This window comes from Aplysia californica, unplaced genomic scaffold (genome assembly GCF_000002075.1).
Source record: "Aplysia californica isolate F4 #8 unplaced genomic scaffold, AplCal3.0 scaffold00290, whole genome shotgun sequence".
In the NCBI taxonomy this organism is placed as follows: domain Eukaryota; kingdom Metazoa; phylum Mollusca; class Gastropoda; order Aplysiida; family Aplysiidae; genus Aplysia; species Aplysia californica.
This window is the reverse complement of record NW_004797560.1, coordinates 62,329-86,004: the sequence shown is the minus strand read 5'-3', so window position 1 is coordinate 86,004 and position 23,676 is coordinate 62,329. Positions and strand designations below refer to the sequence as shown.

The window sequence follows — 23,676 nt, the reverse complement described above, 5'->3', positions numbered from 1 at the left end:
CCACCCCAACCCCCGGGGAACCACAATTATTACACCCCCACCTCTCTCTCTCTCACACACAAACACACGCACACACACACACACAAACACACACACACACTCACACACACACACACACACACACACACACACACCGTACTCCTTTCTCCCCCTCAACTGTCACTATCCTACTTATAGAATTTCCTCGTAGGGCGTAGAGGATTCGAACCAGAGCCATCTGACCCATAGTCCACCGAGGCGGTGCCATTCACTGAAGAGTCTTTAGGTCCTTCCCAAAGGGGGGATATTAACATGTTCTTATGCACAGTAGAATTGTAAATGGGTTGATTTATCAATGTCATCTCATAACTGTGCCTGAACTGCAACAGGGAACTGCTGCTTTTTCTTTCCTCATCCTTACTATCGCCATTTTCCGCTACTTCTTTATTTATTTTGTAAGTTTGTCACAATCTTGGGACCCGCTGTTTCCGGGATGCCTTCATAGTCGAAGCAGACTTAGTGCTGTTGAGGCTAGAGAGGTGAGCAGAGTAAGTCTGATCCCCTGTAAGGACCTCTCTGTTGACATCCACCCCTTGGCGCTCATATGACCTAATATGCAGTTGGGAACGTCTTAAAACCTCTACTAAAACAAAAGTCCATTTAAGACACAAACTGAGCTTTCGCCGTGCCATGTTGGTTGACTATGATGTTAGATACGCATGCGCAGGAGAGTCACATAAACAAAAAAACACATCATGTAGGGGTTCTCGTGGCCTAGAGGTTAACCCTATCCGTGTTCTACTATTTTATCCATACGACGTGGGGAACTCTGTGCCACCACTCTCCAAAGAGGAAATTTACTCGTTAATCCGATCCGTACGCTTCGCATAGCAGTCTGTCAATTTTTTAAATTTTTTTTTAGAAATACTGAAAGTTTCAAAGAGATCTTCGTACTAGAAGCATTCTAAAATGTGAAGAACACAACCCCGGGGGTACAAATAAATGACCCCAGGGAGTACGGATAGGGTTAATGTGTTGGCTTCTCATTCAATAGGTTCCGGGTTCGATTCCCGATAGCGACAGAAATGTTTCTTCTCTAAATTGTCTCCGTTCACGTCCTTTCCTGCTCTCTAACAATGTTCTGCCGTCCGCTTTCGTCTCCACTATCTGCCCCCCCCCCCATACCTCCTTTGCCCCCTTCTCTGGGCTCCTGACTCGATTCTGTGGTGTGGTGAGTGGTGATTTATGATGAGCCCGACTCAATCAACCCCATGAAGCAACTAGATGGACCAGGTGATGGAATCCTTATCTTTACTATTTACTGTCAGGGCCTGGGAATGGGATGTGAGGAGGACAACATTCTCTTAACTCCTGGGGTAGACCTAGATCTAGTACTAGAAGTTTTCCTTCTCAAGGACGACATGATTTAGCGTGTGAAAAAGTTCTGGGGTCTTTTTTGTTTTGTTTTTGAGGGTGGTTTTTCTGTAGAGGTGGAGTTGTTTTTTGTGTGCGTATGTGTGCGTGTGTATGTGTGTGTGTATGTGTGTGTATGTGTGTGCGCACCCGCGCCCCCGTGCGTGTGTGTGTGTGTGTGAGTGTGTGTGTGTGTGTATGTGTGTGTGTGTGTGTATGTGTGTGTGTGTGTGTGTGTGTGTGTGTGTGTGTCTAGTGGTTAGTTTACTGGACTCGCAATCGTGAGGGTGCGGGTTCGGAGATTTAACCCACCCTATTACTATGTATCTAGCATCTGCGTTTGTCTCGGCCGCGATGTTTGCATTTTTCAAAAAAGACAAAAAAACAAAGCTACTTCAAAACATATTAGACATGTATTTTGATAAGTTTTAAGATGTCCTTGTGTATCCTATTTTCAGGTGGAGAATATAAGTAGCCTACATTACATACTATATATATTGCTATTGCCTTTTATTTTTCCCTCTTTGTTGTGTTTTTATTTGTTGGAGCGTTAATTTGTCTAAAAATTGTTCTGATGATTTGTTTTCCTTTTGGTCCGTCTGCGAACATTACCGAGTAATGTCATTTAAATTGACGCTGTTCCTGCCCTTTTAAAAATATAAATGGGTTACGTTAGAGCGTGTCTCCACCAAAACGGAATACTGACACTGGCACGCCCCAATTGTGTGTGATTCCATTAATTTCATGTAAGATCTTGTAGGCCTCCTTTTTCTTGAATTACACACATTTAGGGTCAAAACAGCTAATGTTCGGTTTGGTGGACACGTGCCCTAATTTGTTGGGTTTTTTAAAATTCTGTTGTGATACCTTTATTTTTCACGTTTTTACGCTCTGGGTGACTACAAATGATATTCTGGATGCTTAAAACAGAGCACAAGAAATTCTGGAGCTTTAGATTGTTACCTCTATCAACATATTGCTATATACGTCGTCACAGAGAGTTGAAAGCTTGGAAATTAATGGCAACTTTTTCGGCAACTTTTGTCACTTTTTGTGGCAACTTTTGTCACTTTTTGTGGCAACTTTTTGACAAAAAAATGGCAGCAAACGCAGATCCTAGATGTATTCTTAATTTGCATCTCTTCCTCTGTCTCTGTCTCTCCTCCTCCCATTTCTCTCTCTCTCTCTCTCTTTCTCTCTCTCTCTCTCTCTCTCTCTCTCTCTCTCTCTCTCTCCTTCTCCCTCCTTGTAAGTTAAGTAAGATTGTCTTGTCATGCCCTTCCAATCCTTCCCCTTGCCACCTACTTTTGAGGGGCTGAGATGCAAAACCCGCTGCATCCATAATCCATTTGAGCACTTTTGAGAAAGTCAGCTTTTTATAATGCTGCTATACGCACGAACATGCGTAAAAGGAAAGATTTTTAGGTGGCTTTTAAGAAGTATGTGTTGGGTTTGGGCCGAAAACACTTTGTGCGTCTGAGAACCGGTAACTGATACGTAGTCCTTCGTCGCCGAAGATGACGATGAAATCCTGCAGCTCATCTGTGGACGCGCAGGTGGCTGTGCAATGCGATTTTGGATGTACAAAGTCCGTTGTCGTGGTTGGGGTGGTTCGATTATGTCTCTTCTCTAACTAATGTGCATTTATTTATATATAAGTAAAAAGGTCTCGATTTTTTTTTTCAAAAATGTCGCTTAGTGGGATTTTGCAGTTCACCCCCTCATTAGTGCATTATATTGTATTTCATCAAGTTCACCATTGTCAGGAGGTCTCAGTAAAACATATAATCCCTTTGTTTGTTCCAATTCTGATTTTCACTTGATCATTGTTAGTTTTTAGTTAAAGTTTTACGGCACTTGCAACACATATATCATAAGTCATACATGTATAAGTGCCGGAGATTAAAGGTATTACAAGAGAGTAACAGATACAAGAAAAAGGAGAGATCCGTTTAGTTTTAGTAAGAGTTTTACGACAGCTGCAACGCTATAAGGTCATATAAGTGCTGAAGATCAGAAGTGTTACAAGAGAGCAACAAATATAAAAAAGAAGGAGGAGAGATCAGGACGACAGATATTTCATTGGGAAAGAAAGAACAAACCACATCCGAGCACTCGTCAACTACCCACGAACACAAAAAAAAAGGAGAGATCAGGATGAGAGATATTTCATAGGGAAAGAAAGAACAAAACACACCAGAACACCTGCCAACCACCCACCATGTCACTTCAGGAACACTTATGTCTATGAAATGCCGACACAGCAAAAATACACTCACCACAAAGCCAACAGTACCGGTGGGTGTATAAATATGATATTTTATTTGAAATCATCGCGAGATGAAGCAACCAACAAGAGAAGCACTCAGACTGCAACAACAATTAGTCATGCACTTTTCCCTAAACCAAGAATTGTCAAGCATTGAAAGGACTTAGAGAGCACAAAGAAAGAAATGAATATTTTGTATGGCAAACAAGGCAAAAACAACGGGGCAGATCACGGGAAGAAACTTCATCCACACAATCATCACACATACAACATAATGGACACCTCGAGTGCCACACAATCACACATACAACACAATGGACACCTCGAGTGCCACACAATCACACATACAACACAATGGACACCTCGAGTGCCACACAATCACACATACAACACAATGGACACCTCGAGTGCCACACAATCACACATACCACATAATGGACACCTCGAGTGCCACACAATCACACTTACAACATAATGGACACCTCGAGTGCCACACAATCACACATACCACATAATGACGTATACCTCGAGTGCACTAAATACTTTTGATCAACATATAATGATTTGTGAGGTGTGCTCACAAAATGAGTCACTTTTCGCAATCTAAGAATGGAGATATCTATAGCCCGAAAATTGACATTGGGGTCAGATTTAGAGATTTTCGATTTATGCAACTTTCTTCAAGTCTACCGTGTCTTTTATTATTCCATACTTACAAATTGAACAAACTTCACCTATAAAGTCGAAGTATTAATTTCCATAAGGCTAAATTCCGAAAAGTAACTCATTTTGGTAAGCACATCTCACATTTATTTCTAGTGCTATCGTTGCTGTCGATGTGATCTGCTCTACTGTTCAAAGTTTTCCTCTCATACATTTCAACCATACAGTAGTACGTATGCCTTCTGTTTCAGTTTTAGTAACAGTTTTACAGCACTTGCAACACAATAAGGTCATATAAGTGCCGAAGATTAGAGGTGTTACAAGAGAGTAACATACACAAAAAAAAGAAGGAGAAGAGATCAGTTTGATAGACGTTTGATATGAAAGAAGGAGCAAACCACACAAGAGCACCCGCCAACCACCCACGCGCGAAGAATGGCAGACTCTGACGGAGATACAACCCATGACAGCTCTCTCGTGCTCAAGTCCATGTTACTCTCAAAACATCTTTTTAAACTCTTTTAACCCCATCAGACACTCATGGAAGCGTCCGGCGGTAGTAACCCTGTTCCCCATCAGACGCTGGGAACGTCCGACGGTAGTAACCCTGTTCCCCATCAGACGCTGGAAGCGTCCAGTATATAGTGACATGTTTCATTTTATTTAGTGCTAGATTTCGCTTGTTTTTCGGAACTATTCCCAAATCAAAATTTTTCGTAATGACTAAGCCATTGTTTCCACCATTTCAAAGTTGTAGGGAAACTTTTGAGGTTATGAGACATAGTGCACCAGGTTTAGGTGACTGGAGGAAAAACTCAGGGAAACAGTGGGAAAAACTCAGGGCTTAAAGAGTTAAGAAATGCTCCGCTTTTTTTCTCCATCATTCAATCCAGGCACACCAAATGGTGGAAGAACACTTATCCCAGCTACACACTATCTGTACTATCTAAAAAAACACAACGTTCTCGTCTCTATCTAACTGCTACAACAGAATCTACTTGAAACAAATCAAAACTAGGAGACATCTAAAAACTCTGAAATACCTAACTAGATTAACTATCTTTACTATCTAAAAAAACACAACGTTCTCGTCTCTATCTAACAGCTAAAACTAAAACTAATCAAAACTAGAAGACATGTAAAACCTCTGAAACACCTAACTAGATTAACTCTCAAGGAATAGAATGGAAAAGAATCGGTGAAACAAAACACAAAGGCGTTCTGACCTCAACAACAAGGAAAACCAACAACATACAAACAAAAGTTGGCATCACCGTACGAATGTGTCACCTGAACTGACTGCTGGAACTTTGGATTTCTAGACTAGACTACATAACTCCCACCCCCACCCCTTTCTGCTCAAACTAAGAAGAATTACTCCAAAAATAGTTCAAGATATCTTTTTTTATCTTCATACACAAACATGTCATGGAGGTTGACAGACATGATTAAACCATTTTTTTTTAATTTCTCAGAAACGCCTGATATTTTTTTTCCATCAACTTACTTTACTTTACTTTTCCGGTCCAGCGGCCATTTGGGTTCTAGCCCTTCGGTCTGTTTTTTCATCAACAAAACAGATGCCAATCTACTACAGTACAAGAATTGAGAAATAGCACACACAGGTCCTATCGGAGTATTTCTAACGACCGTCTTCGTGAGTTACGTTCAGACCAGACAAGACAACTTTTGGTGCTCGCTCCCATCATTCTGTCACTGCTGTCAGCTCACTGTCACACCGCACGACACTACAAAAAAAAACGTTGCTGTAGCGTCGCCATTCACTGCTTTTTCCCAGCATCCTCTTTCAGCGACACCGTTTTGTTGAACACCAGCTGGGGAGAGGAAAATAGTGATTTTAGTACGGGAGAAACACGTTTAGTGCCACAGAAAAGGTCTACAGATTTCTAGCTTCAGTAAGAATTGTACCACACTTGCAACAGTAGTTTTATAGGTCATATTATAAGAGACGGAGATTAGACGTGTTACAAAAGAGTAAAAAACAAAAAACAAAGAAGGAGGAGGAGAGATAAAGAAAATAGACGTGTGATAGTAAAGAAGGAATAAACCACTCCATAGCACCCATCAACCATCTACACAGAAAATGATCAATATGCAACAACCAAACTCAGTACCTTGTCAGAGAAAGCATAAAAATGACAGACAGAAACAAGAGAAGGCCAAGAAAAGAAGTAGGAACTCATTGAAGTGCCCTCGAACCATCTGCAGAATACACAACAACAACAGCAAAAACATCAACTGAAACAACAACAATAACAACAAACAAACAAAAACGACAATCAACAACAAACAAAAACAACAATCAAAAATAACAACAAACAATCAATAACAATAACCAAAAAAAACAAATAACAAAATAACCAGAAACAGCAACAAAGCAAACAAACAACAACAACAAAATATCAACAAAAACAAACAAAAATAACAATAAGACAACAAACAACAAAATATCAATAAACAACAAGATAAAGACAAAAACAAACAAAAACAAAATAACAACAAAAACAACCAAAAATAATAAAACAAACAAACAACAAAATATCAATAAACAACGAGATAACAACAAAAACAACCAAACAACAACAACAACCACCCCAGTTACCTTGCCCGGCGTGGAGTCTGGGTCCACCGAGAAGTAACCATTTCTCTCAAACTGGAACTTGTCGTAGACTTTGGCCCCGCCTACTGACTTGTCCACCATGGCGGCCGGAACGACCTCCAGCGAGTCCTGGGGCAAGAGGAACATTATCAGTCACTGACTCAACATGGACACACAATGCGGAAAAAAGCATTGGAGAATGCGTGTGTATTGGAGAAAGCGTGTATTGGAGAACGCGTGTATTGGAGAATGCGTGTGTATTGGAGAAAGCGTGTATTGGAGAATGCGTGTGTATTGGAGAAAGCGTGTATTGGAGAATGCGTGTCACGACGCGGTGGAATCAGGCGCTGGTCAATTTTTGGACATATGGAGATATTTGTATCATCTTAAAGTAGGTTGCTCATTCGCCTTGCTTTCGAGGAAAAAAAAAGTCCATTTATCTTGAATAGAACTTGATATTTGCCACTGAAGGAGGTGGGGTCGCTTGGTATCAGAGAAGTAAAATTAGCGAGAAAATGGCTGCCAAAGTTTGGTAACTTCCACTGCTCAAGAGTCCATAAAAAATGCAAAATGACATTTTTTTGTGACTTTAATCAACGTTTTTTCCTACATTCCACACAAAAACGTGTTTTTGATATTTTGAATGGACACATGGTGAAGAGCCAAAAAAAACACACAAAATTTCTAGAAAAAAAATAGCTTACCGAAAAAAAAAGATTCTTCGATTTCATTATTTCACCACGCTGCCTCCCATATTGCAACAACAGGCAAGTTTGAAGGAAAGAGAGGCAGACAGAGGGAAAAGATACTGGACAAGTTGACAACAATATCCCTGGGAGCAGCAAGAACAACAGACACCATCGCTGCAACGCAAGACAGTGTGAAGTGGAGGTCCATAATCGCCCACGCCAGTCGGCAAGGCACCGGATGATGATGAACTCACCTAACTGTAACTGACAGGACATTGTCAATGACAGAAAACTGAAAAGGATTGTATCCACCTCAAACAACCCAGCTCGAGTCAGCAAGAAAAAGGGGAACAAACTCATTAAATATATTTGCAAATTTTGTTTCATACTGAGTAAATTATCTGTCGCTAACTCTACTAATTGTACGCGACCTCAGTGCTTTCTTGTCATATCTACATTTTTTTAAACAGTGAAAATGTGACTTCTTCCTTTAAGCTCACCCTTTCTCATAACTGTTTTCACTGTTATTAAAAATGGAGATACGACAAGAAAGCACTGAGGTTGCATGTAACTGACAAGGCATTGTCAATGACTGAAAAGAGAAAAGAGATTGTATCCACCTCAGCAAGGAAAGGGGAACAAACTCATTAAATACATTTCCAAATTTTGTTTCATACTGAGTTCTCTACCCTTTAACATAATCAAAATATTAGAAAAGGGATTATGATTTAAAAAGAAACAGCAAGGTGCTTGTTTTCTTTCTTTTTTTTGGGGGGGGGGGGGGAGAGAGTTCTACAGAACTTGCAACACAATAATGGCGTTCCTGTCATGAACTCCCCACCAAATTCAAGGAGATTTCAAGGAGGTTCCAAGGAGAAATTGTAAAAATTCAAAGAGATTTGGTCAAGAAATTCATGCTGTTTTCGACTGCGCACTCGCACCCTAAAAGCCTATAGCCGACAGGCCTACATTTGTCCAAAAGAAATCAAAGTTTCAATTGTCCGACAAAAACGTTGTTCATGTCCGATCCGCCAAAATTCAAGGAGTCTTCAAGGACGTCTCTCAAATTCAAGTAGTTTTTAATTTAAGGAGATTTGTCCTTGATTTGCAAATTCAAGGAGTTTTCAACGACTCTTTGAATTCAAGGAGGCCGCAGGAACCCTGCAATAAGTTCATATAAATGTCGAAGATTAGGCACAGACTCAGGAAATTCTGGACTGAAAGCCTGAACACACACACTGCTTCCTCCAGTTTTTTTTTTATAGTTGAGGGTTTTACGCTTACATTACGACATGGACACTACAAGAACTTACGTCGCTGATGTCTGACAGGAAACCTCCAGGCACCTCGTTGGGATCCTCCGGGAATTTGTGCTTGAACCTGAGGAAGACGAAGATTTTATTTTTAGAGAGAGTTTTACGGCACTTGTAACACAAAAAGGTCATATAAGTGCCGACGATTAGAGGTGTGACAAGGGAGTAACAAACACAAAACAGAAGGAGGAGAGATCAGGATGATAGATGTTTGATAGCAAACCACACCATAGCACCCGCCAACCACCCACATGCATGTTGTCGGTTTTGTTGTTGTTTGAATAACTTGAACATTCAGCTAGACACACAAATAAGTTATTTGAAATGTGAAATGCTCGGCACGGAGGGTGGATCAAACATGAAGGTGATAGGAGTGAAAAAGGAGAAAAGTTGCGAATGTTTCTTCAACCAAAATTGTTAGTATCAAATCATTTCTTCAAAACTTCCTCAGAAACAACAGAAAAGTCTGTAAAGTAATAGACAATATAGCTCTGGCAAAGAGTAGAAATGTGAGTCACAGCCTGTCAGAGACAAAGAGTCAAAACATTGCAGGTGTCAGAAAAAAAATGTGAGGCACCGTGGTGAAATCAGGTTTCAGAGGTAAAATAAGCCAAGTTATTTCTTTAGCTTGAGAGTCCGTGGAAACTGAAAATTTATGTTTCTTCTGCCTTTAATCAACGTTTTTCAGTAAAATCCCCACAGAAACGTGCTCTTTAACTTTAATGGGCATGAAAGGGGTTGAACCAAAGAACAAAAATTCGATAAAAATTCGCAAACCTGCGGGAAAATGCCAATTTCTCGACTTTCATTATTTTGACGAGCACCTGATTTCACCACGCTGCCTCACATTTATATTATTTTCATTTGTAAATCAAGCAAGACCCTCCCTCCTACTCTGCTTTTTAAACAATGATGACGATGATGATGATGATGATAATGATCTTTCTCTCTCTGCCTTCTGGCACTGTGGCATCATCAGTTTTCAGCGATGCCAACAGTATGCAGGAACTGAACACTCACTCGGGGGTCCTTGAAAAGAGCTGAATGTGGGTCACTGAAATGTCCCAGCAGACATGATTTGGCATTAATGTCGGCAGGACATTTCAAGAATACGTGGTCCTCAGTTTCGTCTTCCCCTTTGCAGGCTTGACAGAACGGATCTGAGTTATAATGATGATGATGATGATGATGATGATGATGATGATGATGTTTGTTTTTTGGGTTTTTTATAAGAAAACAAACACAATGAGTGGGAGAAACATTGAATTTATATAAAAAATTTCTGGAAATTCTACAAGCCTCAACCCTATTTTTATTCTCTGCTGTTTACAATGATGATGATGATGATGATGATGATGATGATGATAGAAAAGAGAAATGCGACTCACAGCCTCTCGTAGACGCGGACCTCACAGCGGAGTGGGTCAGACACCCAGTGAATGAAGGCCTTGGGTTTGGGGACGTCGTCGGCCATCTTGCAGGTGACCACCAGCTCCGTGGGAGTTCCCAGCGAGTCCTGGAGACACAGACACACAGAAGGTATTAGTTTAGTTTAAGTAAGAGTTTTACGGCACTTGCAACAAAATAAGGTCATATAAGTGCTGCAGACTAGAGGTGTTACAATAGTAACAAGCACAAAAAATAAGGAGTAGAGATAAGGACGATAGATGTTTGAAAGGAAAGAAGGAGCAAACCACATCAGAGCACCTGCCAACCACCCACACAGAAGGTATAAAACATAAGCCTGGGACACAGAGACACGGAAGGTATTAGTTTGGTTTTAGTAAGAGTTTTACTGCATTTGCAACACAATAAGGTCATAAAAGTGCTGAAGATTAGAGGTGGTACAAGAGAGTTGTTGTTAGCGATCCAGTAGCATCTGAGCGTTAACTCTTCTGCATGATGCCATTCGGTAATAGTTGCGTGTTTGTTCTAATTGTTGTCTTGAGGAGTAGAGGCAGTTAGATGTGTGGGGTAGCTTGGGAAGAAAACATCCCCTTAAATCAGTTAGTTTTCTACAGAAGAACAGATGATGTTCCACTGTCTCTGAGGGGTAGTCACATAAAGGGCAGGCAGCAGACTGCTTTACTCCAATTCGGTTGAGATGTTGGTTGAGGGGTCTGAGTTGTGTTCTAAGTTGGAAGATTATGGATTGATCTCCCCTCCTCAACTCATTGATTGGAGTACAAGAGAGTAACAAACACAAAAAAGGAGGAGGAGAGATCAGGACAATAGATGTTTGAAAGGAAAGCAGGAGCAAACTGAACCAGAACACCCACCAACCACCAATATCCTGGTCTTTTCCTGCCTGTGTTTTGTTCTCAAGTTTCTATAAGTACCTTATTCTTTGACTACTTCTGTCTCTTTCTGTCTGACTTCAACCACCATTAACTCAGGATACAATCATATCCAAATCAAATTGTGATGCAGCGTGGTGGAATCAGGCTCTCGTCAATTTTTGGGCATGTACAGTTATTGGTATCATCTTAAAGCTTGTTCACTTGTCTTTATTAGGATGAAAAAAATATCCTTTTATCTTGAATACAAGTCGAGATATTTGCAAAAGAAGGAGGTGGGGGTCACCTGTTTTCAGAGGTAAAATTAGTGAGAAAATGGCCTCCAGAGATAAGTTATTTCCTTAGCTTAAGAGCCTGTTTTAACTGAAAATTTACATTTTTTTGTGCCTTTAATCAACGTTTTCCAGAAAAATCTCCACAGAAATGAATTCTTTAGGGCATGAAAGGTGTTGAGCCAAAAAAAAAAAATTGATAAAAATTCACAAACCTGCGGAAAAATGCAGGTTTCTTCACTTTGATTATTTTGACGAGAGCCTGATTCCACCGCGCTGCCTCACAATTGCAAATATCTATCAAACATGATGCAACATACCTATATATAAAAACAGACCTACATTCAGGTGGTTAAATTGATAAGATTACTCAAAAAACATTTAGGGCCACAGGGCAAAATCCAAAGATCTGGAGCAATGAAAATATTTAATTCATCAAGTAAGGTTCAGAACCTGACGCAAGCAAGAAATGTAACTCTTTTTCCTTTCTTAACCTGAGCACAACATCCATTTTGTATTGGCGTCTCGATAAAGTCCCCCCCGCCCCAAGGGCAGTGCTACAGACTGAAGCGTCTTTAGGCCATTTCCAAAGGGGAGATATTAACATGTTCTTACGCACTGTAGAATTGTAAATGGGCTGATTTATCAATGTCATGCTCATACTGTGCCGGAACAACAAAGGGGGAACTGCTGCTTTTTCTTTCCTCATCTTTACTATCGTCATTTTTCCTCTACTTCTTTGGTAGATTTGTCCCACTCTTGTGAACCGCTATTTCCGGGGTGCCTTGATAGTTGAAGCAGACTTTGTGCTGTTGAGGCTAGAGAGGTGAGCAGAGTAAACCTGATTCCCTGTTAAGACTTCTCTGTTGACACCCACCCCATTGTCAGCCCCGTTAAACCTTACTTCAACAAAACAAAACAACAAAAAGTCCGCTGTGACCTCCTCACCTTGACAAGTTTCTCCACAAAGATGACCAGGCCGGAGTAGCGCAGGCCGACAGGTTGCTCTTTTGTCAGGCGGAAAAAGTTCTTGTCTGCCGACTGTGGGAGAGAGAGAGAGAGAGAGAGAGAGAGAGAGAGAGAGAGAGAGAGAAGTATTAGTTTTGAGTAAGTTTAGCAGCACCTGCAACACAAAAAGGTCATAGAATTGCCAAAGATTAGAGGTGTTGCTGAAGAGTAACATACAACTTACAAGGAAAAACAAAGGCTGAGATAAAAGAACTGATGTTTGACAGGAAATAGCAAACCAAACAAGAGCACCTGCCAACCTCCCACAAGAGAGGGAAGGAGAGAGACAGTCTATAAAAATACAATACTCAAAGGAGTCCGTTTCAGTTTGAGTAAAGAGAAACACATCGACACCATCAATAACAGTCATCAAATGCAGGGAAACAGTAAGACAAACAGACAGACAAAAACGACACATGGGAAGAAAAGAAGTAGGCCCTAACAGTGGCTCCCTCCAACCATCTGCTGAAATGATCCCGGTCAACTGAAGAGTAATGCAGTCAAACGTGCTCTAACGGCCACCTGTCTAAGACAATCACCTGCACAAGCGACTACTACTCACTTCTACCCTTGCATTTTTTTTACATAAAATAACACGGTCCACGACATCTATCTGTGTAATACTGTCACTTTTCTCCACAATGGGTGTCAGTCTTGAACAATTTCGACTATACTGTTATTATATCTTTACTGCATTAACATCAACTGAAAGTCATTGGCCTACTATATTTACACTTCACTGGAACGGAGCTAAAAATCTTGAGAGAAAAGTCACACATGTGTTTCTAAGTTGCCAAATACATACATGTAATAGATGTATAGACTGATTCTCTATTCCGCTTTCATGGTTGTACACTACATAATTTCAAAGGTGTATGTATGTATGTATGTATGTATGTATGTATGTAGTATAGGGTTTTACGGCGCCCGCAACTGCTAAGGTCATATGAGCGCGCGAAACACAAGTTGTTTACTTTCGCAAAATTCACTCCACGACTGGTCAACTAATTGACTTTAAAATGCTAAAATGTTAAAATATTAAATTTCAAAGGTGTGGAATCAGTACTGGCGCGTGGCTAGTGAACGGATACCTCACTTGTTTACAATGGCATCTTGGAAAACAGACTTTCCCAAGATTAGTTCTAAAAGAAACTAATGAAAAACTTAAAATTAAACTACAGTGACTTCAGGCTCCTCAATGAAACTGTGCACCCTTTAAATGATTCTGAACCACCATTAATTTGGTCAAATTCGAAAGTTAAGTGATTCGGAAGTTTTAGGCGGTCAAGTGAAGAACTTTCACAAATATAATATGTAAAGATGACAGAAACGACAATGATCAATGGATATTTAGTGCAATGGCAAAATATGATAGAGAGAGCCATAGACAAGACAAAGAGTGCACCTTCCACTCCCTCTAAACAGCCACATATTTTAAAAAATCTAATAAACAGACATTTGGGAGAAAAAAGTACAAAAGAAAGGAAAAGTAGAAAGATGGTTGCTGTACAAACACACAGTAGCATACAGATATTATCTTATAATGAAACACAGAACAAAAATCTCTTGTTTTATGTTTTAGTAAGAGTTTTACGGCACTTGCAACACAATAAGGTCATATAAGTGCCGAAGATTAGAGGAGTTACAAAAGAGTAACAAACACAAAAAAGAAGGAGGGGAGATAGAGACGATAGATGTTTGATAGGAAAGAAGGAGCAAACCACACCAGAGCACCCGCCAACCACCCACACAAAAATCTCTGTCTTTCTTAATATTCACAATCAGTAACAACAGCCATGAACAAACCCAGTCCTTTTGGAGATAAACGTTAAACTCCGAGGTCCCTCCCCTTCAAAAAAGCTAATAGTGATGATAGAGGTGGTAAACTTATACCACTTCACAAACAAACCCCCAATTTTTTAGAAAAACAAACTATTTTTTAGCTAAAAGTTTGACCCACCTCCTTGAAGTCATCCTGCTCTATGTAGAGAGTGTTGGAGAAGGCGACAGAGTGGGATCCCTTCGCCTCGTGCCCGGGGAAGTTCAGAACAGAAATGTCTTTGGGGAAATCCGCGGGGAGGTTGGAGATGGTCACTTTGAGTGGGTGAAGAACTGCCATAGCCCTGGGGAAAGTCAGAAGAAAAAAACCCATTGCATTACATTACACATGAAGACTGCTGTAACCTTCAAGGACGTAACAAGAAAAAACATTACATTACATATGGAGACTATCGTACCCTTCAAGGAAGTAAGAGGAAAAAACATGACATTACATATGATGACTACTGAAACCTTTATGAAAGTAACAGGAAAAAATATTACATTACATTACATATGACAGCCGTAGCCCTAGGGAGAATAAGAAGAAGGAAAAAAAAAATCATTACACATGATGACTACCGTAACTTTCATTGAGGTAACAGAAAAAAACATTACAGTAAGAGAAGCGTTAAGTAAATGGTTAGTTATAGAAAGAGTTTTATGGCACTTGCAACACAATAAGGTCATATAAGAGCCGGAGATTAGAGGCGTTTCAAGAGAGTAACAAACACAAAAAAGAAGGAGGAAAGATAAAGAACGAAAGATGTTTGACAGGAAAGAAAAAGCAAACCACACCACAGCACCCGCCAACCACCCACTTAAGTACAATGTGTAAAACACAAAATTCATGGTGATCAGAGTGTTCAAAAAATGACTAACACAATTACAGACAAAAGTGCTCTGGAAAGAAAAGACAGGTTCCGAAGAAAGGGTTGTGTGAATTTCTGTCCAGAATACAATCTCTCATCTCGTTCTTTACTTCTTTCTTCTTTACACTTGTCTCCACGCCTATTGCTCCGCCTTCCTAATACCAACTTGAGTTTAAGTGTTTTAGTAAGAGCTTTACTGCACTTGCAACACAATTAGGTCATATAGAAGTTTCAGTGCCAAAAATTAGAGGTGTTAAGTACTAGAGAGTGTAACTTAAGAGGAAAAAGAGGAGGGATGGTTTTAGTTTGGTTTGTGTAAGGGTATTAAAGTACTTGCAGCACAAATAGAAGGTCATACAAGTGCCGAAGATTAGAGGTGTTACAAGAGAGTATCAAAAACAAAGAAAAGACGGGAGATCAGGACGATAGATGTTTGATAGAAAAGAAGGAGCAAACCCCAACAGAGCACCCGCCAACTATCCTGTGTTTCGGTGTGAGCAACAAACACTCGGGACAGGACATGACACAGCTGGCCGTGCACTCAGGACACAACACACAACACACGACACAGCTAGCCGTGCACTCAGGACACAACACACGACACACGACACAGCTGGCCGTGCACTCAGGACACAACACACAACACACGACACAGCTAGCCGTGCACTCAGGACACAACACACGACACACAACACAGCTGGCCGTGCACTCAGGACACAACACACAACACACAACACACAACACAGCTGGCCGTGCACTTAGGACACAACACACAACACACGACACAGCTGGCCGTGCACTCACTGACCTCTGTGCTGTGACGTTGAGAACCTCTCTGACACACGCCTCCAGCATAGACGGGTCGATGCAGGTCTGGGCCATGGTCACTCCCACCTGGTGACACATAGACAGAATAAGTAGTAAAATCATGAACATAATCATCATTATGTTTTTATCATTATTATCATTATTATATTTCAACAAAAATAATAATGATAATGATGATGATGATAATAATAATAAAAGAGTTTTAGTGTTTTATGGCACTTGCAACACAATAAGGTCATATAAGTGCCGAAGATATGAGGTGTTACAAGAGAGTAACAAACACAAAAAAAAGAAAAAGGGGAGATAAAGACGATAGATGTTTGATTGGAAAGAAGAAGCAAACCACACCAGAGCACCCGCCAACAATAATAAAGGAGGAGGAGGAGGAGGAGGAGGAGGAGGAGGAGGAGGAGGAGGAGGAGAAGTGCATTTATATTGCCCACAAATCAGCCCATTGACAATTCTACTGTGCATAAGAACATGTAAATACCCCCCTTTGGGAATGGCCTAAAGACACTTCAGTCAGTAGCACCGCCCTAGGGGTGGTTAGAACAGTTGAAAAGTCTGCCAACAACTCAGTAGCCTGTGTCATTCGATCCAGCTAGACATCCTCTTTTCAAATCTTCGGCTTTTTTCTGAGTACAGAACTACCTTATTCATAAAACTAATTCAACAGCTACTTCTTACAAAGTTACTATAATTTAGGCTACATCTATCGAGAACGAGGAAGAAGAAGAAGGCTACATCTATAAAAGATCTCATCTGACACTCACCTTGGCACAGAAGTAGTTGATGGCCTCCGCGGGGAACCCTCGTCGGCGTAGAGCGGTCAGCGTGAACAGACGAGGGTCATCCCAGTCTCTGGAAACACAGGGAGAGGCCCAGTAAGCCACCGCAACGTTACTTTATACACATAATACACAACAGTCATTGACCGCACAGACTCGCCTCACAAACCTGTAGGTTATCAACTTCCCCACACACACACATACACACTCACAGACACACAAACACACACATACATACACACTCACAGACAGACAAACACACACATGCACACACACACAGACTCACCTCACAAACCCGTTGGTTATCAACTTCCCAATCTTCCTCTTGGAGACGACAGCGTAGCTGAGATTTAACCTCCCGTACTCCCACTGGACCGGGCAGTACATGCTCAGCACATTACACAGCCAGTAGTAGGACGATCGTCTGTGGATGCACAAAAATAATGGTGAAACGATACAGGTTTAACTCACTCAATCCCTCTGGATCGATAACAACAACAACTCACTCAATCCCAGGAGTTTTTCCCGAAATCGCACCCAGAAACCTGTCATTTTGACTTACGCAAGGGCCCACTAGTAACCATAAATATCATCCAATGGCTTCGAAGTCTGGCATAAAGTACAATCTAAGATGGGTCTTTGGACGAGCCAAATTTGAAGTATGTTGTAGCTTGAGCAGTTTTGCTTCGTGGTGTTGCACAAATTTGGCATTTTGGGGTGCTAATGATTTTTTTTTCATGACCGAATGACCAAGAGCAAGCCTACATTGACATTCAAATATATGCTTGTGAGTGTCTAGATCTACACATTGTATGGCATGTATAATAAAGACTGTTGATTACTTTCCTGAATTAAACAAATGTATGTGCGAGAAAGGCAGAGAGAATCGATTGTGAGATATGCTCAGCTGATCAGTGGAAACAAAAGTGCTGAAAGTGCCTTTATAACAACCACGATTTCTCCGTGTGTAATGACAGTAGAAACAAAATTCCAGCACCCATCTAGGCAGAATTGGCCGAGGAAATAATAAACTGACCTTATATAAAACCTGAGGCCGATTTTCTAAACAAAATAAATAACTAGTATACGGAACAAAACTATAGAACCGAGCTATCTCAATAGTGAGATTGAACGCAGCCCGCGAGCTGACCGAGATATTTCGGTCACAGGATAGAGTGAGTTGATGCCCCTTCAAGTGGATGCACAGGGAGAGAGGGGGTAACTCTCTTTAGTGGAATTTGTGATACGGGCATATACATTTTACTTGTACACGTTTCAGTATATTACATAGTCAGCAGTAAAATGATTGCCTATGGACACACAAGGGCAGACAGGGTAAGACTCTTTTAAGGAAGTTATGATATAGACAAATATAATATACACTTTACTTGTAGAAGTCTCATCACACCGCACAGCCAGTAGTAGGATCTCTTTCGTGGAACTTGTGATATGGGCATATACACTTTACCTGTAGAGGCCCTAGCCATTGCACAGCCGGTAGTATACGAATGTCTACAGGTTTAAGTTTAAAAACTTAGGAAATTCCAGAAAACACAGTCAACATTACCTTGCTTGAAACTCCTTGGTACAGAGAGAGTGTGAGATGTTCTCGATGGAATCACAAAGGCAATGGGTGAAGTCGTACGTGGGGTAGATGCACCTGTGGACAGAACACAAAAAGATAAAAGACTTATGCACAAGGAAGAGAAAGCTGAAGCCTATAGACAGAACACAAAAAGATAAAAGACTTAAGCACAAGGAAGAGAAAGCTGAAGGAAAAGGGGAGATGATCAAGTGCGTTTTTTATTGGGTGGGGGGGGGGGTTAAATATTTCAGTTTTAGTAAGAGTTCTACGGTACTTGCAATACAAATACGTCATACAAGTGCCAAAGATTAGAGGTGTTACAAAAGAGTAAAATACAAAGAAAAAAAGGAGAGATAAGAATGATAAAAGTTTGAACCAACCACCCATTTGGAGAGTTGGCATGATAAGGGTCACATTACAAAAGAAAAAGGAAAGACAGTGACAAAGAGAGAAATAATGAATGGCAAACTTTTTTTAAAGCTGCCAGTTCTATCCCTGGCTCTGTCAGATGGAGCAATTTATCTTAAGGAAAGGTAATTTCGTTTTCGTAACAGTTTTACTGCACTTGCAATACAATAAGGTCATATAAGTGCCGAAGATAAGGGATGTTACAAGGAAGTAACAAACACAAAAAAGAAGGAGGAGAGATAAGGAAGACAGATGTTTCACAGGAAAGAAGGAGCAAACCACACCGGAGCACCCTCCAACCACCAACAGGAAAGGTAAGTACCTAATGCTTTTCACTTTTGGTTGTGGTTCGCTAAGTTGTACATGGGTTCTTGGCAATTGGTGGAGACAGGGTGTGAAAGAGATAGATGTTACTGCTACTCCTTGGCTCCTCCTTACTGCTGTCTTTCTGCCACACCCCTGATCTTCTGGTAGGAAAGATCTACACCTAGCCTTCTCGGACAAGGCCGAAAAATCTCGGAGGGCCCGTATGCAAGTTGCGCACGTTAAAGATCCCTTGGTGGTCTAAAATCGATAAGAGTAGGCTTCGGCCGCCACCCGGGCAAAATTCAAAATTTCCTACCAACTTAAAATATTAGGTGTGTCCCGCGCGCTCATATGACCTATGCAGTTGCGAGCGCCGTAAAACACTTTACAAAAACAAGAGATAGATGTTTGTACATAACAAGTATGTAATGATACCCAGAAATGGATATCATTGTCGAGGCACACGAGCCTTCCAGAAAGTATATAACTTTAAATAAATGTGAAGCGTGCTGACAAAATGAGTTACTTCTCCGATTCGAATCCCGTGGAAATAAATATGTCACGTTTATAGGTGAAGTTTTTACAATTTATAAGTGGGAAATAATAAAAGGCTTGTTAAACTTAAAGATTACGGCATCAATAGAAAACATACAAATTTGACCTTAGTATTAATTTTTGGCCAATGTCTTCATTCGTGGATGATGGCGAAAAGTCACTCATTTTGTCAGCACACTTCACAAATCACCTCTTTTCGTATCAAGAATGTACCCCATTTAAAGCTATCAGTATACTTTCACAGCCTGTCACTACCAAAGGCCAAGTACCAATCTACAGTTGAGCAAACTAAGGAAAAAGGAGTATAGCCCCTTTTCTAAAGATACAGCTACCCCTCGGGGTGGTGCTACCGACTGAAGGGTCTTTAGACCATTCCTAAAAGGGGGATATTAACATGTTCTTATGCACAGTAGAATTGTAAATGGGCTGATTCATCAATGTCACGCTCATAACTGTGCCTGATCTACAACAGGGAACTGCTGCTTTATTTTCCTAATCTTTACTATTGACATTTTTCTCTACTTTTTTTGTATGTTTGTCACACTCTTGTGACCTGCTATTTCCAGGTGCCTTGATAGTCGAAGCAGACTTTGTGCTGTTGAAGCTAGAAAGGTAAGCAGAGAAAGCCTGATTCCCTGTAAAGACTTCTCTGTTGATGTCCACCCCCTGGGCGTTCATATGACCTTGTGCAGTTGCGAGCGCTGTAAAAACTCTACTACAACTAAACTAAACTAAAAGATACACCATCCAAGCCGACAGAGCCAGGAACAGAAGTGACCTGTAAATTGCGTAAGCGAACACAACCCACCATTCGTCTCCGGTGCGGTGGTGCGGCGTGAACTTGATGCGATACGCCACCGGGTCCTTCTTGCCTTCCTCCAGCGTAGTCTTCATCCTCAGAGTTGCCTCCCCTTCACCTATCTTGCCTTTCTTCATGTCCTGAAAAAAACGGAAGAGAGAAGATAAACAACTTTTACTATTTAGTTTTGGGGTCAAGTTTTGTTTGTGTTTTTTTTCCTTTCCCATCTTTTTCAAAGTTATTTTTTGGGTGTGGGGGGGGGGGGGACAATTTACTTTACATCATAATAAATTAAAACAAAATTTCTTTGACCGACAGATGACAAAAAGTCAAAAGACTAGAGGTGTTACAAGAGAGTAACAAACACAAAAAAGAAGGATGAGAGATAAGGATGATAGAAGTTTGATAGAAAGAAGGAGCAAACCACACCAATTTTTTAAAACAATTTTTAAAAAACAGAGGCGGACGATGACCGACCTCAAAGAGCTGCAGCGACTCTGTGACTGGCCGGTCTCTGTACGGGGAGTCGGGCGGGTTGAACCCCTTGAGCATGTCGGCCGGCATGTGGCACACGTAGGCGTGGCCTCGCTTGATCAGCTCCACGGCGCACTCGTACAGCTTGCCAAAGTTGTCCGACGCATACGTGATCTTGAACGGTTTGTAGCCTGTGACCATGGAGAACAACATAAGATAAGATAAGATAAGATAATACTTTATTATCCAAGAAGGAAAAATTTTAATTAAATTAATACCAGGGTGACAGAGGCGAAAGCACTCATATGACCTGATAAGATAAGACAATACTTTATTATCCCAGAGGGAAATTTTTCTTGGCTGTACAGGACCGTAAAAACACGTGCTGGTATACATTAAAAAAATGTAATTATATATTACTCTCATTTAGTCATTAAAATTCAATATGAAAAGAGAAGTAAAGTTGACAAAATGTACATTCATATACATCTCTCCCTCTCCCTCTCCCTCTCCCTCTCCCTCTCCCTCTCCCTCCCTCCCTCCCTCCCTCCCTCCCTCCCTCCCTCCCTCCCTCCCTCCCTCCCTCCCTCCCTCCCTCCCTCCCTCCCTCCCTCCCTCCCTCCCTCTCTCTCTCTCTCTCTCTCTCTCTCTCTCTCTCTCTCTCTCTCTTCTGGCGCTGTGGCTTCATAAACGGTCAGCGATGCCGACAGCACGCAGGAACTCAACACTCGCCCAGGGGTCCTTAAAAAGTGCTGAAAGTGGGTTACTGAAATGTCCCAGCAGATTTGTTATACACCTCACATCAGATGCATCATTCAACCGCATGCAGGAATTTAATTACAAAACCTTTGGAGTTATATTAGACACTTACTCAAAAGAGCAATGATGATCTATGCTCATTCTGACAATAGCCTTATGCTAGACGCTAAAAAAACCTTCTTTTTCACACTTTCTCATACTGTACTCAGGGATGCCACTAGACTTTTGTCCAAAAAAATAAACAACTGAAATTTTTTTCACGACTAGATTTAGCCGGCGACGAAGCAATAGATGCAACCAAACAACATCATATCAGTTCAACAGTGTACTTCCGTTGATTACAAGTATGGATCCTCGAGCCACTCCATCCGTATACGAAAAAAACCGGAAAATCGGCTTCCCGCACAACCATTTCTGCGTGGTTAACGGCGAACGGATCCGATGAATGGAAAATGGAAGTCAATCGTGTACATTTCCATGGTTACTGCCCTTCTCTTATTACCCGCAACATCTCCAATGTCATCAAGATTCTCTGCTCTAACTGTCCTTATACACATGGCATCAAACTAATATGGTTTCACTATTAGAGGGAACAGAATCTATCTCAATATCATAGGAGAATCGGCCTACACACAGATATATGGCCGCTTTTAAGCAGTATAACACAGTTATGGTAGTATCTCAAAACATAATCACTTCAGCCACTACTCCAGCACTTATTTTTCTGGCGGTAGGTAGGAGGGTGCCACTGTTGGAGACTGGTTAGAATTTTAGTTTCCCTCTGCTGTTTCTATCTGCTTTTTATTTTTCTTAGCACAGAAGAATGACTGTCACAGTGTCTGAGAGCTTCTCTTTACTGTACACAATAAAGGGCCAGTATAGTTTAGGAAATTCCAGCACAAAAGTTCACGTTCGAGACATCCGGCCTAAATGTCAAATGAGTGTACAATTTTGAACCTCAAAGTATGAAAAGGTCCTTGTTGAACCAACCCTAATTCAAATTAACATGAAGGATTTAGCGAATTTAATTTCCAGCCATTGTCAAAATAAATCTTCTTGCAGAAACAAATAGAGCTTTTTAGTTCATATCAAATAAAATTTTCCCGCATTTGTAAAGTATAAATGAAAACTGTTTTCACATACCTAGCCAGCCATTGACAAGTGTCTTTAGGCCATTCCCAAAGGGGGGATATAAACATGTTCGTATGCACAGTAGAATTATAAATGGGCTGATTTATCAATGTCATGATCATACCGTGCCGAAACAACATAGGGGGGACTGCTGCTTTTTCTTTCTTCCTTCTTATTATCATTATTTTTCCTCTACTTCATTTGTATGTTTGTCACTCTTGTGAACAGCCATTTCCGGGATGCATTAATAGTCGAAGCAGACTCTGAGCGGTTGAGGCTAGAAAGGTGAGGCTAGAAAGGTGAGCAGAGAAAGCCTGATTCCTCCGTTTGGACTTCTCCTTTGACACCCTCATATGACTTTATGCAGTTGCGAGCGCAGTAAAACCTTACTAAAACTAAACATACCTAGCCACTCCACCATATCCCGGATGCCCAAGAAGAATTTCTCTTCCTCCTTCTCTGGGTTTGTGTCATCGTACCTCAAGTAACAGCTACCTCCTGTCGCCTGGGGGGGTCAAAGGAGAAAGGAGGGATCAGAGTAGGAAGGGAAGAGGAAAAGGGGTGGAGGAGATGGAAAGGGGAGAGGCTTAGAGTGGAAGAGGAAGGGGTGGAGAAGAGGGGAAGAGGAAAGGGATGGGGTAGAGGAAAGAGGGTGAAAGGAAGCAGAGTAAAGGGGGAAGAGGAAAAGGGGTAGGGGTAGAGAGGAAGAAGAAAGTGGGAGAGGGAGAGGGGCGGTGGGGCAGATAGAGGGGAAGAGAGAAATAGGGGGTGGAGATAGACTGAGGGGGAAGAGAATGTGTGTGTGTGTGTTTGTGAGTGTGTGTGTGAAG

General features: G+C 41.1%; 1 protein-coding gene across 1 annotated transcript in view; it reads right to left on the bottom strand.

Moving 5' to 3' along the window:
• Positions 1–4,990: 4,990 nt before the first annotated feature.
• Positions 4,991–23,676, bottom strand: part of LOC101845477 (glutamine--tRNA ligase) — a gene marked incomplete in the record, with an annotated part of 40,689 nt that continues 22,003 nt past the window's right edge. Inside the window, 13 exon segments of the mRNA XM_013084392.2 lie at positions 4,991–6,159; positions 6,948–7,073; positions 8,947–9,013; positions 10,335–10,462; positions 12,464–12,556; positions 14,484–14,646; positions 16,022–16,107; positions 16,815–16,902; positions 17,116–17,253; positions 18,397–18,489; positions 20,492–20,622; positions 20,960–21,147; positions 23,252–23,351. Coding sequence (XP_012939846.1) covers positions 6,106–6,159; positions 6,948–7,073; positions 8,947–9,013; positions 10,335–10,462; positions 12,464–12,556; positions 14,484–14,646; positions 16,022–16,107; positions 16,815–16,902; positions 17,116–17,253; positions 18,397–18,489; positions 20,492–20,622; positions 20,960–21,147; positions 23,252–23,351 — 1,455 coding nt within the window.